This window comes from the organism of the source record quoted next, unplaced genomic scaffold, assembly GCF_019419815.1.
Source record: "Pyrus x bretschneideri cultivar Hongxiangsu unplaced genomic scaffold, Pyrus_bretschneideri_v1 Contig65, whole genome shotgun sequence".
In the NCBI taxonomy this organism is placed as follows: Eukaryota; Viridiplantae; Streptophyta; class Magnoliopsida; order Rosales; family Rosaceae; genus Pyrus; species Pyrus x bretschneideri.
The window spans coordinates 1573096-1589619 of NW_025999804.1; the positions used below are offsets into that span (position 1 = coordinate 1573096).

At 37.4% G+C, this 16524-nt stretch overlaps 2 protein-coding genes and 1 non-coding gene across 3 annotated transcripts; 2 read left to right on the forward strand and 1 right to left on the reverse strand.

Annotated features, from left to right (window-relative positions):
- Positions 1-2652: 2652 nt before the first annotated feature.
- Positions 2653-3282, forward strand: LOC125472156. Its single transcript, XM_048573255.1, has one exon. It carries the CDS (start codon positions 2653-2655, stop codon positions 3280-3282), a length of 630 nt encoding a protein of 209 aa, XP_048429212.1.
- Positions 3283-5231: 1949 nt separating this feature from the next.
- LOC103928178 lies at positions 5232-7436 on the forward strand. Its single transcript, XM_009337184.2, has one exon. The coding sequence runs from the start codon at positions 5232-5234 to the stop codon at positions 7434-7436; it is 2205 nt and encodes a 734-aa protein (XP_009335459.2).
- LOC125472168 lies at positions 5619-5723 on the reverse strand. The gene has a single exon (XR_007254083.1). It is a non-coding gene; the product is annotated as a small nucleolar RNA R71 (small nucleolar RNA).
- Positions 7437-16524: the final 9088 nt, after the last annotated feature.

The window sequence follows — 16524 nt, forward strand, 5'->3', positions numbered from 1 at the left end:
CTCCATGGACGAATGAAGTCCAACATTGTTTTTTCTTTTTGAAATTTATTGATTTGCAGTTGCAAACCCTTTATGAAGAACTAATTTTATTAGAAGCATGTTATCGCATTTCTTCATAGAAAAACCAACACAAAGTAAAAGGATCCCAAAAAGAAAAAGAATATATCAACTTCACCAAGATGGAATGTGTCGTTATAACCACAATCATCTAACTCTTTAATCAGAAAGCATACATCAGTACTCTCCATCCTAAATCCAATTAAAAAGCCAATAGAAAGCAAAAACCTAAAAATCTAAAATAATTAGAACACAAATAGGAATGAAAAAAAATAAAGGGACGTTGGGACTGAACCCCACACACCCTGTGCAACTATTACATATGAAGGGCTACGATTTGAAGAAGTATTGTTCTTTCTCAAATTGTTCTAGAGCCTCATGCGAAACAAACAGTAGCAAACCATTGTAAAATGTAAGCAAATAATACATAATACATTAATTAAATTAATCCAAATTATTAATTAATTACACAGGACTAATAATTGAAGTGTACAAAACTATTATGTCACACACAAAACATGGTATAATTGTACAGTATCATCCAACCCAATATCAAGATCCATATTTTTTTACATAAAAATCTAGCAATTTTTCAACCAAGCGGAAGAGAGAGAGAGAGAGAGAGAGAGAGAGAGAGAGAGAGTAGTTGGAAGGAGTGAGAAGCAAAGCAGCATACCAAGCGGAGAGTAGGCAGTTAAGCATAGTCATCACGTAGGGAATGCCTAAGAACTGATATGTGCTTCTCTTCCATTGTATTGCCTCTTAAATTTAATTCTACACATTTCTAAACCAAGAATACTCAGTAGAATTCACAAAAATTTAAAAAAAATCCAGTAGAAATTCAAATTTTATTTATTTATTTTTTTTATTGTCCAACAGATATACATAACCCATTTAACAAAATCAAATTTATGACACAAAAAACACAACCTTTAGCCACAAAAATGAAGAGAGAGCTAGAGATTTTGCTTTCTAAACTATGCAGAATGTGCAGAGAACCAACATACGATAAGCCACTGAACAAAATGATATTTTACGCAAAAAGGCATCAACTTTAGACCCTAAATGAAGGAATGTGAGAAAGAGGGCATACGTGGGTACCAAGAAGAGGAAGAGAGTAGTTCCATCTCTTGTTAAAATGAAGAAACACAGCATTAACAAACACACGCACAAATCTCAAAGGAAATTGGTGAGAAATAATCCTAATTGAGAACATAATCAGAAAACCGGAGAGGAAAGTTCTGAAACTCAACAAAGACACCAAACAAAACCTTGAGTACATGCATTGATTTTTATCCATTTCAACCAAATTTTGAAATGAAAGAAAGAAAAGCAGCGAACCCAGTTGAGGAAAAGTCTTAAAGAATTATGTGGTAGCCTTTTTAGTCTTTTATTGTTATGACTTCCTCCTCCACCCTTCTCCTCGAAATCAACCTCTTCTAAACCCAACCCAATCATCCCATCCCCAACCTTACCGTACAACCAACAAACCACCCCAAAATTTCATACTCATTTTTTTATTGGACTTGTTTTCTTTCCCAATACAATTCCCAACTCTGACCAAAATTGAAATTCAAAATAAAAAGAAAACTAACTTCCCAATTGTTCTTAACTGCTGTCGGGGAGTAGACCAATGAATTCCAAGAGTTGATGCATCTTCAAAGTTGAAAGTATTGTTTATGCTATAATCAGGCTTCCATGGCGTTGATGTTATCAAGTTTAGGGTGATAATTGTCAAGCAACCCAAATTTTTTTTTCCAGAGTTTCAGATATGGACGGTTTCTAGGAAAGATTTATACGATCCTACCATAAAGTAAGGGAAGAATAAATGAATGAAGAAATCAGAAGAGCAAAATTTGAACATGTACCTAGACACGGCCATTGGGATTTCCAGACTGCTCCCAATAGATTGTGTGATATCCTAAACCTTTAGAAACCGGAACTATACGACTTGCTCTCAAAGCCCAACTATGCCCGCGCAAAACTAAATTCCGCGAATTCCTTTTCCCTGCATTCACAAACACACCGTAGTTTCTGTCAAAGTTGGCTTATAAAGAGAGCGAGAGAGAGAGTCAAAGAGAAAGTGAAGAGAGAGAGACCAGTGAGCTTGTTCAAGGAGAAGGAAAGGGAGGAAGGTGAGGGAGTGGACGTTTTTGATACGGTTGGTAGTTAGTAGAACGTGGAGGGTGGTTAAATCCCACGTCGCAGTTCTCGTCGTTAAAGTTGTTAGGGTTTTTCGTTAGGGTTCCAGTCATCGCTAGGGATCCTAGTTTTTAGGGTTGTTATTCAATAATCCCTATTCTTGATGGACAAGTATGCATTTCTGTTTTGACGTCGTCTTTACCACGATTATAGGGCTGTAAAAACGTGGGCAGTTGTTATCTCTTTTCGTGTCAAGTGTAAGGCTATTTAATAGTTGTAATGTTTGTTTCCTTGTTTAATAAGAATTCTCCCTAGTTTGTGAAAGTTCTCAGCGTTGCATTGCAGAAGCTTTTGTGTTCTTTCCTTTGTTCTAACATCTGGTATCAGAGCCCCACTACAGGGCCTAATCAAAAGTTTGCAACCTAGGTGCTAGAGTGAAAAAAAAATAAAGACATGGCGTCCGAGAACAGTTTCGTGCAACCAGCCATTCCAAGGTTCAATGGTCACTACGATCATTGGAGTATGCTGATGGAAAACTTTCTTCATTCCAATGAGTATTGGAACTTGGTGGAGAATGGGATCACTGCTGCAGTAGGAAGCTCGAAATCCAGTGAAGTACAGAAAAAGACTCTGGATGAACTGAAGCTGAAGGACTTGAAGGCGAAGAACTATTTATTCCAAGCCATAGATCGATCAATATTGGAGACCATCTTGAAGAAGGATACTGCGAAGGATATATGGGACTCTTTGAAGCAAAAATATCAAGGAACTACATGTGTAAAACGTGCTCAATTGCAGGCTCTTCGCAAGGAGTTTGAGGTGCTGCACATGAAGAATGGAGAAACCGTTAATGATTATTTTGGGAGAACACTTGCCATAGCAAATAGGATGAGAATTCATAGGGAGAAGATGGACGATGTGGTGATTATCGAGAAAATTTTGAGATCCATGATCTCGAAGTTTGACTATGTTGTTTGTTCCATTGAAAAGTCCAACGATCTGGATACCTTATCTATTGATGAGGTTCAAAGCAGTCTTTTGGTCCATGAGCAAAGGATAAGTCAACATGTGACGGATGAATAGGCTCTCCAAGTCACTCATGGAGTCCAGCAAGGATGACGAGGTCGCGGGGCCTCTCGAGGAAGAGGAAGAGGATGGGGTAAAGGGTTTGACAAGTCAACCCTAGAGTGCTATAATTGCCATGAATTAGGGCATTTTCAGTGGGAGTGTTGATGAGTATATTTTATATTATATATTTTACCCCATTCTTAGTATATTTTGGTTAATAATTTGGAAGAATTTTGATACTTTGAATTATATTTCCAATATAGGATTTTCGACTTCCTCTGGAGCAAAACATGGTCAAATGGACGAATTTTGGAGTAATTCCAATTGGAGGACGTTCGTGAGTCACTTAGCTTGATCGTCTCAAAATATCAGATTTTTCTACCAAGCGAATATTTTCTGCTAATAAAATAAAGGAGCAATGTGCAGCGCTGGAATAGTGACGTTTCGGGCTTGAATTGCATTTTTGGAGCCCAAGATGACCTCGGATGGGTTTGTGGCCTTCTGGAGATGTGTTCATAATGTTCTTATCTTTAAAACAAGCTATCTTGGGCCGGATTTGGAGGAGATTTGAGGCTAAAACGTGGCTGAACAGTTTCTGTGCAGTTTTTCCTAGGTTAATTAGGAATTTATTTTCTATTTTATTTTATTATTATTTAGTTTCTTAGTGGGAATAAAATACTTGAGGGTTAGGGTTTGTGTGTTAGCTTTAGGGAGATATTAAAAAGGCTTGGCCGTTCTAAATTTTGGGGGCTTTTCTTTTATGCAACTTTTGGGAGACAGAGAACTTGGCTAGGGTTCTTGGAGATTTTCTACTTTAAGGTGTTTTCATTCCTTTTATTCTTAATAATATGTTCTATGATTTCAATTATGAATATGTGTAACTAATTCCTTTTGCTAGGGTGAAGCCGTAAGCCTTAGCAGGAATATGTGATTTTTATTTAATTGCTTATGATTGATTGCATGCATACCTTGAATTATTGATCACCGTAATTAAAACTATCTAATTGTCTTAATGCCTGATCACCATTAGGATCTTTAGAAAAGTAATTTGATGCAATTTTGGTTGGAAGGTTCCCTGAAATTGATGCTGGCTTCTTGTGATTAATAATTGTAATTTCACTTAAGATGAACACCACATCTTAAGGGTTGCATGGTTTTTCAAAGGGTTTTCATAAAGCATAATGAGTCTCTCATGTTCAGATTTGATCCGAACGTCTGGACGGGTTGCATGTTAGATATACGTTCTATGTTGGAGGTTCCAAGTAGAATATAAATTAGGAAAACCTAACCTTCAAAGTGGCATGTATAGATCATAAGTAATTGATAAAAATACATAGGATTGCTAGGTGATGGTGAAACCCTAGTGTTTTCTTAATTTGATTTTTCCAAAACAGTTTTATTTTCCTTTCATCTTTAATATTGCATATTAGTTTATTTTTATTAATTAAATTTGTTGTAATTTAGGTAGGTTATAAAACCAATCATCTCAACTTTCTGCTTTACAGTAATTAATTGAAATTTAGTTTGTTTCGAATTATTTAATAATCCCTGTGGAGAACGACTTTGCGAGAACCGTTTATACTACAACAACCTTGTCATTCTTGCAAGTAATATAGGAGTTTTTAACCCGTTTGCATGTATGGTAAAATCTCTATCAAGAAACTGGCACCGCTGCCAGGGATTATTTAAAATAATTCGTTCTAATCAAATTTACAGTTAGTTATTGTTGTCTATACACATAAAAAAAAAAAATTTACATTTCGTTTTTATTTTATTTTTACAGATTACAGCAGTACTGCAGATTACAACAATCTGTGCATGGTCAGAACTAGATCAGCAGCACAAAAGTTGATTCCATTTGATCCAGAACCTGAGCAATCTTTAAGGAGGAGACGCAAGAAACAAAATATGCAGTGGGTTTTCTACAATCTTTGTTTTCTGAGGATCTGCACAGTGAAAACACAATGGCATTTGTTATTCCAGAGGGTGGTCAACCATTAAGGGATTCATTAACAGCTCATGCCACTAACATACCAAGTTGCATTACTTATCCGGATGTAGAGGAAGGGTCTGCATTCGAAATAAAGCAGCACATGTTGAATATTCTACCTACATTTCATGGGTTATCAACCGACGATCCTAACATGCACATTGCAGAATTTTTAATGGGATGCAAGAATATTTTGGTGAGAGGATTTTCAGCCGAATCTATTAAACTTCGTTTATTTCCATACACTCTGAAAGATCAAGCAAGGAGATGGCTCCTCACACTTCCATTTGGAAGCATTAGCACTTGGAACCAACTCAGTGAAAAATTCTTAAGCAAGTATTATCCAGCTTCAAAGACTCTTGACATGAGAACTCAGATTTTATCTTTTGCACAAAAACCGAATGAAGAGTTTCATGAGGCGTGGGAACGGTTCAAAGAGTTGATTAGAAAATGTCCACATTCTGGTATTAACAGTACAGATCAAATTCACATATTTTTCAGAGGACTAAATATGACTACAAAAACTCTTGTTAACGCTTCATGCGGAGGTTCATACAAAGATAAAAATGCACAAGAGGCTTGTTTATTATTTGAAAAAATGGCAGCAGATACACAACAATGGGCAGTTGAGCAACCGCAATCTAGGTCTGTTTTTGAGATGTCTAACAGTTCCCCATATCTTACCGCACAAATTGAGAAAATGGAAAAAAGGCTTGATGCAAAATTTGACATGTTGTTACAACGAATTCCAAATTCACAGGTTGCTGAACAGCAGTCATTACAAGCTGCCTGTACCATTTGCAGCATGACAACTCATGATTTTTCTAACTGTCCACATAAAGATGCTTATCCAGAGTTTACAGCGGAGCAGGTTAATGCATTTAATAATTTTCAGTGTCCCCGATATGACCCACATTCAAATTTCTACAACCCAGGTTGGAGAGATCATCCTAATTTAAAGTGGGATAAAGATCAGCACCCTAGGCCACAATTTCAACAGCAGATGCAGCAATCGACTGCACCTAAGGCTGCTTGGGAGGTTGCAATTGAAAAATTAGCGAATACTACCAGTCAAGAAATCCAAAATTTGCAGGCTATGATGAAAAATATGGAAAAACAAATGGGGCAGATTGCGTTGCAGGTTTCAGAAAGAGCACCGGGTACATTTCCTAGTCAAACAGTACCTAATCCAAGAGGACGAGAAGAATGCAACGCTATACGGACTTTACGGTCTGGCAAAAGTTATGACAACATACATGAAAATGATTCTGCAGATTCTGCAAATTCACAGCAACCACAAGACAGATCCGAAAATACTGTAGAAGCTACCACAAAAACTACAGAACGTGTTTATGTGCCTCCAATGCCTTATCCTGAAAGGTTGAGGCCTAAAGCTAAAGATCAACAGTTGACAGATTTTATGAAGACTTTGGCTAAAGTTCAAATTAATCTACCATTAATTGATGCAATTAAGAACATTCCATCTTATGCCAAGTTTTTGAAAGACGTTTGCACAAAGAAAAAGAAGCTTCTAGATTCCGAAAAAGTGATTCTAACAGAACAGTGCAATGCAGTCTTATTGCATAAATTGCCTCCAAAGAAGAAAGATCCAGGGAGTTTTACTATCTCTTGCACCATTGGAAATTGTGATTTTAGTAGTGCTTTAATTGACTTAGGTGCTAGTGTAAACTTAATGCCTTATTCTGTTTTTAAACGTTTAGGTGAAGGAGAGCTGAAGCCAACCTCCAACATTATTCAATTGGCTGATCGTTCAATTACCTACCCTAGAGGAGTCATTGAAGATGTTATTGTTAAGGTTGACAATCTATATTTACCAGCTGATTTTATGGTGTTGGACATGGATGAGGATTTGACAACACCCATCATTTTGGGTCGTCCATTCCTGGCAACAGCCCGGACTCTTATTGATGTGGAAGCCGGAACTCTAACATTCCGGGTGGAAGATCAAACGGTTGTTTTTAGGTTGTTTGAAGCTACCACACATCCATGTGATAAACAAGAATGCATGCGTGTTGATGCATTAGATGGTTTGCCTCGTGCCAAATTTGTGACCAGATCATCAATTGACAATCTGCCGATAAAGACTCAAAATGTGATTCGTGAGTGTGATAGTAAAGCACAGCAACACAAAGTTCAATTGTTGGAAGTGCAAAAATAAAAAACAGATCCGAGCAACCAGATGGACCAAAAACACCAAAATGTCAAGAGCAAGAATAAAAAGTTGCATGGTAGTCCAAGTCATAAAAAAATACAGCCTGGAAACAAAGTATGGTTGTTAAGTTCAAATTTCAAGTCAATTCCAAGGAGACAAGAGTCTCGGTGGAAGGGCCCTTATATGGTGAAGCAGGTTTTTCATAACGATAACGTGGACATTGAAAAAGAGGGCAAGGGTTGTGTGCTCAAGGTCAAGAAGTATTTACTAAAGCTATGCATAGGGAAATTTGGTGCAAGCGAGTCTATGACTCTGAAGGAACCAGTGATCTGACCACCAGGCTTCTGCGACGTCTAGCTACAGACTTAAAATAAAGCGCTTATTGGGAGGCAACCCAATTTTTCTAAACTTTTTCCTTACTTTACTTTTCGTTTTTTTTTATTAGTGAAATTTCTAGATGCATTTACATACCTAAGTTTCTTTTTTAAAATAAAAAAAATATAAAAAAAAAATCAAAAATACGTTGCTTTGTTTATTTACCCAGTTAATTTCATTTTTTTTAACGCATATTGGTTAATTACAGGTTGCAGCGCATGGAAAATAAAAAGCATCCTATACTGGAATCATGCACCCAGCGGAAAATCTACAGTAACATCACCACATCAACACTATGCTGGAAATTTAAAGCAATCAGCATGAAGTCATTCACAGAGGCAAGTTTGGGGGTGATTGTTGCAGATCCAACGCAGAAACATATTTTTGAGCAGTTACATTTCTGCAGCTCAGTTTTGCGATGCATGGATGATAGAAGCACAGTTGAATCACATATCCATACACCACAGAACTGAGTACAGCTATTATTACCAGATCTACAACAACTAAACTTGCAGGGATTCGATATTTTACCTCCCAGATACACAGATCTGGGTCATGAGGGCCTTTCCTGTTTTGACCAGCGAGCTTGTGTGTTTACTTCCTTTTTCCCTCGGCTCTGTCATGGATCTGCATATCCCTACACACAGCGCATGTATGTTTTCAGTTCTTACAAAGTCATTTTGGGAGTGTATACAGGGTAAATATGGCATCATAAATGAAATGAAGTTGAATCCGTAAATGTTGAGCTAAGTGAAAGCAGATGAACGAGATCTTTACCGTCTCATTTTCCGTGGCCGAAGCCTTTGCTGTTTATTTTTGACTTCTAGGGCCACTGGATCGGCAGCTGAAGGGTTGTTTTCTCCTGGCTCTACCCTGGATTTGAGTATTATTTTTTCAGTCACAGTAGTGGTTTTCTTGTTAAAATACCAGATCACACTCGATCAATCAAAAGGGTTACGATTTTTACCTCAAAAGTTGTAGATCCGTGAGTTTGGGGACTATTCGAGTGGGTCTTTTCAGTCTCTTTGTGAATCTCGGGTATCTAATATAGAAAAACATTAGTGTCAGCTTCTTCAGAGATTCATCACAAAAACATAGCTCTCAGAGCATTTTCGCTAACCGAGAGAGATGTATATTGAATCAAGTAGAAGATGATTACCGTTGCATGTGCGAAATGGTCTCGATCTGCATGAATGGAACTCGAATCCGTGATGGTTTGAATTTGGGCGACACACTGTTTGGTTGAGAAAAGCTGGCGACTCAGGGTGTATTTCTTGTGTTGTTTGTCTCGGATTTGCAGCAATTAGGGGTTTTCACACAGATGAAACCACATGCACGTGTTAGTTTACCACATAAATCTGAAAAGGAAACAAAATAAATACAGACACACATGGAAGAGGGATTTACTTTCATTCATCTCGGTTTTCATGCTTACTCCACCATGGATGGGTACTCACGGAGGAGTGTCTGTTGCTGGGTTATGGAAAGCTACGGATGCAGCACTTAGAGAGGATCAAGAAGCTGCTGTGAGATGTAAGGGTTGTAATAATGAGCGCTGGTGTGACCGTGCTGAGAAAGATGAGGGGGCTGATTTTCTAAAGAGAACAGAAGGCTCTTTGCGTTTTTTTGAGAAAATGAAAGAAAAATGGGAAAGCTATTTCTGATATGGAGGTGTGCTTGGGTTGAGAGAGAGGCCTAGGATTTCTCACAAAATAATCTGAAATAAAAATGGGCGGATGAGATGCATTTGTAATGGGAATCCAAAGAAGTTCATTGCCCGGATGCGTGCCATCTGTCTAAATCATGTGTGTTCCGTGCCTTTCTGAGGAGGGTGGTTTTCAAATGGAGAGGTAGAGAGCCGTTGGCTCTGACTGACAGAGATTGAAGACTGATCGTGACTTTTCGTCCTCGGGGTTGAGACATGGGAACCTGCGCACGCCATTTTCCAATTATCATGCCAGTTGCATGCCATTAAAACCATCTCATGGGGAATCCAATGTTCCCTTGGACCTTTGCTTTGCGGAATGGTAATCAATTGGCCATGTGTCTCATGGCCCAACGTTTGTCAAGCCCAGGTGTGTCTTTGCATTTTTTTTTTTATTTTTTTTTCTTCTATTTTCTATTTTCTGTTTTATTTTATTTTCTTTTATTGTTTCTCTTTTCTATTTTGTTTGTTTAGAGTATTTTCTTTATTTTTTATTCTTGTTTTACATTTTCTAGGATTTAGTAGTTTTGTCTATGTTCTTGTCTCTTATTTATTTTCCACACCTTGAGGACAAAGTGTGAAATAAGTTTGGGGGTGGGAAATAACATTTTAGGTTTTTAATTTTTGTGTCAAGTTAAAATTTTCATTCTTTATAAGTTAATATCCATAGATTATTTTAAACGTTATAACAAATGGACATGGTGAAGATTAATCCCACATTAGAGTCTTTTCTACTTATCGTTGCTTAGACACTAATTCATGAATTATACTTTGACAACTTGCACAGTCACATCAACATGGCTTGTGGGGAGTGAGATTGAAACACTTACTTTTAGTCTAAGTTTCACTTTTAATTTTTGTTCTACATAAAGTAAAGTTAGTTTGTGTTATAAAGTAATAATTGTCTCACCCGAGACTTTGCCTAGTAACCGGGCCAGTCCTGCCTAATCAGCAGTGATTCTCGCGTCAAACAGTAGAGTTTTGGCATGGGGCAGGGTGGTTAGTTGGTTTCGTAGCCTTTTCAGCTCGGGTTAATAAGTCCTTAGGGGTGTTCTACACCTAATGCCCTAAAGCCCTAGTGGTTTGGGAGTCATTGACCTAAAGCTCGCTACATGGGTTGGATCGAAAGCTTAAGTGAACCGGCATTGCACGACCACTACTGTTACTAAAATATATATATATATATATATGAAAAAAAAAAAAAGAAAGAAAAAAAAAAGATCAAGAAGAAAAAGAAAAATAGTTATATTTAAAGCTAGTATGAGTGAAATAAAGAAGGACAAGAGGTAAGGGTTTTAGTCGAGTCTCCTTAGCTATGTTGATTCACTTTACACCAAAGGAAGTTCGTGAATTCTTTTCTAATTGATTCTAAATGGCTTAGACTCTGTGGTGGGATTGGTTGGAACTTTTGAAAAGATGTTCTAATTTTTAACATTTTCTATGGATTGCAACTTTGAAGGTGAAAATTTTTGTCAGTTAGTTTTAGTTAAGTTCTAGTTTGTTAGTGTTTATTGTTGTTTTCTAGTTTTGTTTTGCTTGAGGACAAGCAAAAAGCTAAGTTTGGGGGTATTTTGATGAGTATATTTTATATTATATATTTTACCCTATTCTTAGTATATTTTGGTTAATAATTTGGAAGAATTTTAATACTTTGAATTATATTTCCAATATAGGATTTTCGACTTCCTCTGGAGCAAAGCATGGTCAAATGGACGAATTTTGGAGTAATTCCAATTGGAGGACGTTCGTGAGTCACTTAGCTTGATCGTGTCAAAATATCAGATTTTTCTACCAAGCGAATATTTTCTGCTAATAAAATAAAGGAGCAATGTGCAGTACTGGAATAGTGACGTTTCGGGCTTGAATTGCATTTTGTGAGCCCAAGATGACCTCAGATGGGTTTGTGGCCTTCTGGAGATGTGTTCAGAATGTTCTTATCTTTAAAACAAGCTATCTTGGGCCGGATTTGGAGGAGATTTGAGGCTAAAACGTGGCTGAACAGTTTCTGTGCAGTTTTTCCTAGGTTAATTAGGAATTTATTTTCTATTTTATTTTATTATTATTTAGTTTCTTAGTGGGAATAAAATACTTGAGGGTTAGGGTTTGTGTGTTAGCTTTAGGGAGATATTAAAAAGGCTTGGCCGTTCTAAATTTTGGGGGCTTTTCTTTTATGCAACTTTTGGGAGACAGAGAACTTGGCTAGGGTTCTTGGAGATTTTCTACTTTAAGTGTTTTCATTCCTTTTATTCTTAATAATATGTTCTATGATTTCAATTATGAATATGTGTAACTAATTCCTTTTGCTAGGGTGAAGCCGTAAGCCTTAGCAGGAATATGTGATTTTTATTTAATTGCTTATGATTGATTGCATGCATACCTTGAATTATTGATCACCGTAATTAAAACTATCTAATTGTCTTAATGCCTGATCACCATTAGGATCTTTAGAAAAGTAATTTGATGCAATTTTGGTCGGAAGGTTCCCTGAAATTGATGCTGGCTTCTTGTGATTAATAATTGTAATTTCACTTAAGATGAACACCACATCTTAAGAGTTGCATGGTTTTTCAAAGGGTTTTCATAAAGCATAATGAGTCTCTCATGTTCAGATTTGATCCAAACGTCCGGACGGGTTGCATGTTAGATATACGTTCTATGTTGGAGGTTCCAAGTAGAATATAAATTAGGAAAACCTAACCTTCAAAGTGGCATGTATAGATCATAAGTAATTGATAAAAATACATAGGATTGCTAGGTGATGGTGAAACCCTAGTGTTTTCTTAATTTGATTTTTCCAAAACAGTTTTGTTTTCCTTTCATCTTTAATATTGCATATTAGTTTATTTTTATTAATTAAATTTGTTGTAATTTAGGTAGGTTATAAAACCAATCATCTCAACTTTCTGCTTTACAGTAATTAATTGAAATTTAGTTTGTTTCGAATTATTTAATAATCCCTGTGGAGAACGACCTTGCAAGAACCGTTTATACTACAACAACCTTGTCATTCTTGCAAGTAATATAGGAGTTTTTAACCCGTTTGCATGTATGGTAAAATCTCTATCAAGTGTCCTAAGAAACCTAAGGAAGAGAAAGTAAACTATGTGGAGACAAGGGAAGAGATGCTGCTGATGGCACTTGTTGATATCAAGGAGGCAACAATGGAGCACATATGGTTTCTGGATTCTGGGTGCAGCAACCATACATGTGGCAAGAATGACATGTTTTGTGAGCTTAACAACAGTTTCAAATAATCAATTAAACTAGGAAATGATTCAAGTTTGACTGTGCAAGGAAAAGGAAGTGTGCGAATGAAGGTGAATGGCATCATCCATTTAATCAAGGGGTTACAGTGCTCATCCAACATGGAAAATGCAAAATCTTTCATGTTGAGAGAGGACTAATTATGGAGACCACTATGAGTCACAATAGAATGTTTGCAGTAGTGGCTCACTGTCCTCCAAGGGGACAAAAGTTTTTTTCTTCTCACACTACAGATCAAGCAAATCTATGGCACCGTCGCTTCGAACATCTCAGTTGGAATGGGCTAAAAGTACTTCAAAAGAAGAAAATGGTGAGAGGATTGCCTCAGTTCACAGCCTCTCAAAGGGTGTGTGAAGATTGTTTGGTAAGAAGACAACATCGAGATCCTTTTCCCAAAGAAAGCTCATGGAGAGCCTTCGAGATCCTTCAGCTGGTGCATGCAGACATATGCGGACCAATTTACCCTACTTCGAACAACAATGAGAGGTATCTTATTACTTTTATTGACGATTTCAGCAGGAAAGCATAGGTTTATTTTTTGGTAGAAAAGTCAGAAACATTTGGTGTTTTTAAATCCTACAAGGCACGGGTTGAAAATGAGACTGGGGTATTTATAAGAAGTCTGAGGACGGATTGAGGGGGAGAGTTCATCTTGCATGAGTTCGTAAATTTTTGCCTTGAGAATAGAATTCACAGGCAACTAACTACAGCTTATACCCCTCAACAGAACGGGGTTGCAGAAAGGAAGAACCGCATTATCATGACCATAGTGTGAAACATGCTGTCAGGGAAACAAATTCCTAAAACCTTTTGGCCTGAAACGATGAATTGGACGGTGCATGTGTTGAATCGATGTCATACTCTTGCTGTAAAGAACAAAACACTGGAGGAAGCTTGGAATGGACACAAACCATCCATGGATCATTTCAGAATTTTTGGTTGCATTGCACATGCTCATGCACCTGACAACAAAAAGGTGAAGCTCGATGCCAAAAGCTGTAAGTGTATATTGCTTGGGGTAAGTGAAGAATCTAAAGCACATCGATTGTTTGAACCTGTGTCGCAGAAAATTGTTATAAGTTGAGATGTTGTATTTGAAGAGGATCAACAGTGGAGTTGGGAAGATAGTCACAAGGAAGTCATAGTGGGAGAACTCGAGTAGGACACTGATGAAGGGAATAACATATCAAGGGAAGAGAACGAACCTGAGTCTGATGAAGATGGAGCTGTGAGAGAGACTGAAGCCAAGTCGAATCCAAGTGACTCATTGGTTGAAAGAGACATTCAAGGTGATGAGATTTCACTTCACATGGGATGAACTCGAAGATCACCAGTGTGGATGAGAAATTATAAGACAGGTCAAGGCCTATCTGATGAAGATGATGCTAGCATGGCTCACTTGGCATTATGTATTAAACAAGATCCCACAACATTTGAAGATGCAGTGAAATCTGAAAAGTGGAGATATGCTATAGATCAAGAAATACAGGCTATAGAGAAAAACAATACATGGGAATTAGTGGAGCTACCACCAGGAGGGAAAATCATTGGGGTGAAGCGGGTGTTTAAGACTAAGCTGAATGAGAATGGCAAGGTGGACACGTACAAAGCTCGTTTAGTTACGAAGGGCTACTGTCAACAGTATGGAATCGACTATGCGAAAGTGTTTGCACCAATAGCTCATCTAGATACCATTCAAGTTGTCATCTCTCTCGTTGCACAAAGGAATTGGGCGATTTACCAGCTTGATGTTAAATTTGCATTTTTGCATGGAGAGATTGACGAATAGGTGTTTGTTGATTAGCCACCGGGATATGAACAGAAGGGCCAAGAATCAAAGGTATACTGACTCAAGAAGGTTTTATGATAGAGTCATATTTTATCAAGGAAGGATTCAACAAGTGCCCTTATGAGCATACTTTGTTCACAAAGTTAGCAGAATGAGGTAAGATCTTAATAGTATGTCTCTATGTTGATGATCTCATTTTTACCGGCAATGATGATGCAATGTATGAGCAATTTAAAGAATCAATGATGGTTGAATTCGACATGACTGATCTTGAAAAACTGAGATATTTTCTTGGTATTGAGGTGATACAAAGTTCTGGTGGAATCTTTGTCAGTCAACGGAAGTATGCTCAGGAGGTTTTAGAAAGATTCAACATGGATCAGTGTAATCCAGTACTGAATCCTATGGTTCCTAGCTTTAAACTTACAAAGGATGAATAAGGTGTCGAAGTAGATAGCATTACCTACAAGTAGATAGTGGGGAGCCTCATGTATCTAACAGACACGCGACCTGATCTGATGTTTACTATTAGTTTGGTAAGTCGATACATGAAATGTCCAATAGAGTCTCACATAGAGGCAGTTAAAAGAGCTATGAGGTATGTAAAAGGGACTATCGATTTGGGGATATTCTACAAAAAGGGAGGAGATGAAGGGCTTACGGGATATACGGATAGTGATTATGCAGGTGATCAAGATGATAGAAAAAGCACCTCAAGTTATGTGTTTATACTAAGCTCAGGGGCTGTTTCTTGGTCCTCAAAGAAACAGCCAATCATCACCTTATCCACTATTGAATCAGAGTTTATAGCTGTAGCATCGAGTGCTTGTCAAGTCGTATGGTTAAAAAGGATTTTGAAGAGTCTTAATCACAAGCAATATGATCTAACTCTGGTGTATTGTGATAATGTTTCGACAATCAAACTTTCAAAGAATCCTATGATGCATGGTCGTAGCAAGCATATTGATATAAGGTTTCATTTTCTTCGAGACTTAATCAAGGGTGGAGTTTTGGAGTTGGTGCAGTGTTCAACTCAATAGCAAATCGCAGATATTTTCACAAAACCTTTGAAGGGTGATGTTTTCTTGAAGTTGCGAGGGTTACTGGGCATCTGCAAGTTTTCAGAAGTAAACTGAATGGTTGAGATACTCAGTTTAAGGGAGGATGTTAAAGTTGTTAGGGTTTTTCGTTAAGGTTCCAATCATCGCTAGGGATCCTAGTTTTTAGGGTTGTTATTCAATAATCGCTATTCTTAAGGGACAAGTATGCATTTCTGTTTTGACGTAGTCTTTACCACGATCGTAGGGCTGTAAAATTGTGGGCAGTTGTTAGCTCTTTTCGTGTCAAGTGTAAGGCTATTTAATAGCTGTAATGTTTGTTTCTTTGTTTAATAAGAATTCTCCCTGGTTTGTGAAAGTTCTCAGTGTTGCATTGCAGAAGCTTTTGTGTTCTTTCCTTTGTTCTGACACTTGTTCTTCATTCGGTAAAACTCATGGTTGTGATGCGAATCTCTTTTTAAGTTATGATTTTTTACCAGTCTATCCTCACTTTTTTATTTTTATGGGTTTTGATTGTGGAAGAAATAAAGGGGTATTTTTGATATTTTGAAATGCTTCACCTATTTAGGCTTCCCCTTTTTATATATAGATAGATAACACCCAATCAACATTTTTTTTTTTAACCAAAAAAAACATGTAATATTTCCAAGCATTCCTGAAACACGTTAATTCCTCTGTTTGTTGAACGGGAAATGATCTGGGCCTGGGCCTTGTGGCCACCCTAGCCCAGATGGCCCAACAACTAATAAATCAATAATCCTCTCCTTACCCACCATATGCAAACGTACACCCACCAACAGCCAATCCGAACCCGCATCCTATATACCCATGCCTTATAAACCACACTTTACCAAAACCCTAACCCTTCCGCACCTATTTCACTTCGGAGCCGCATTAGGGTTG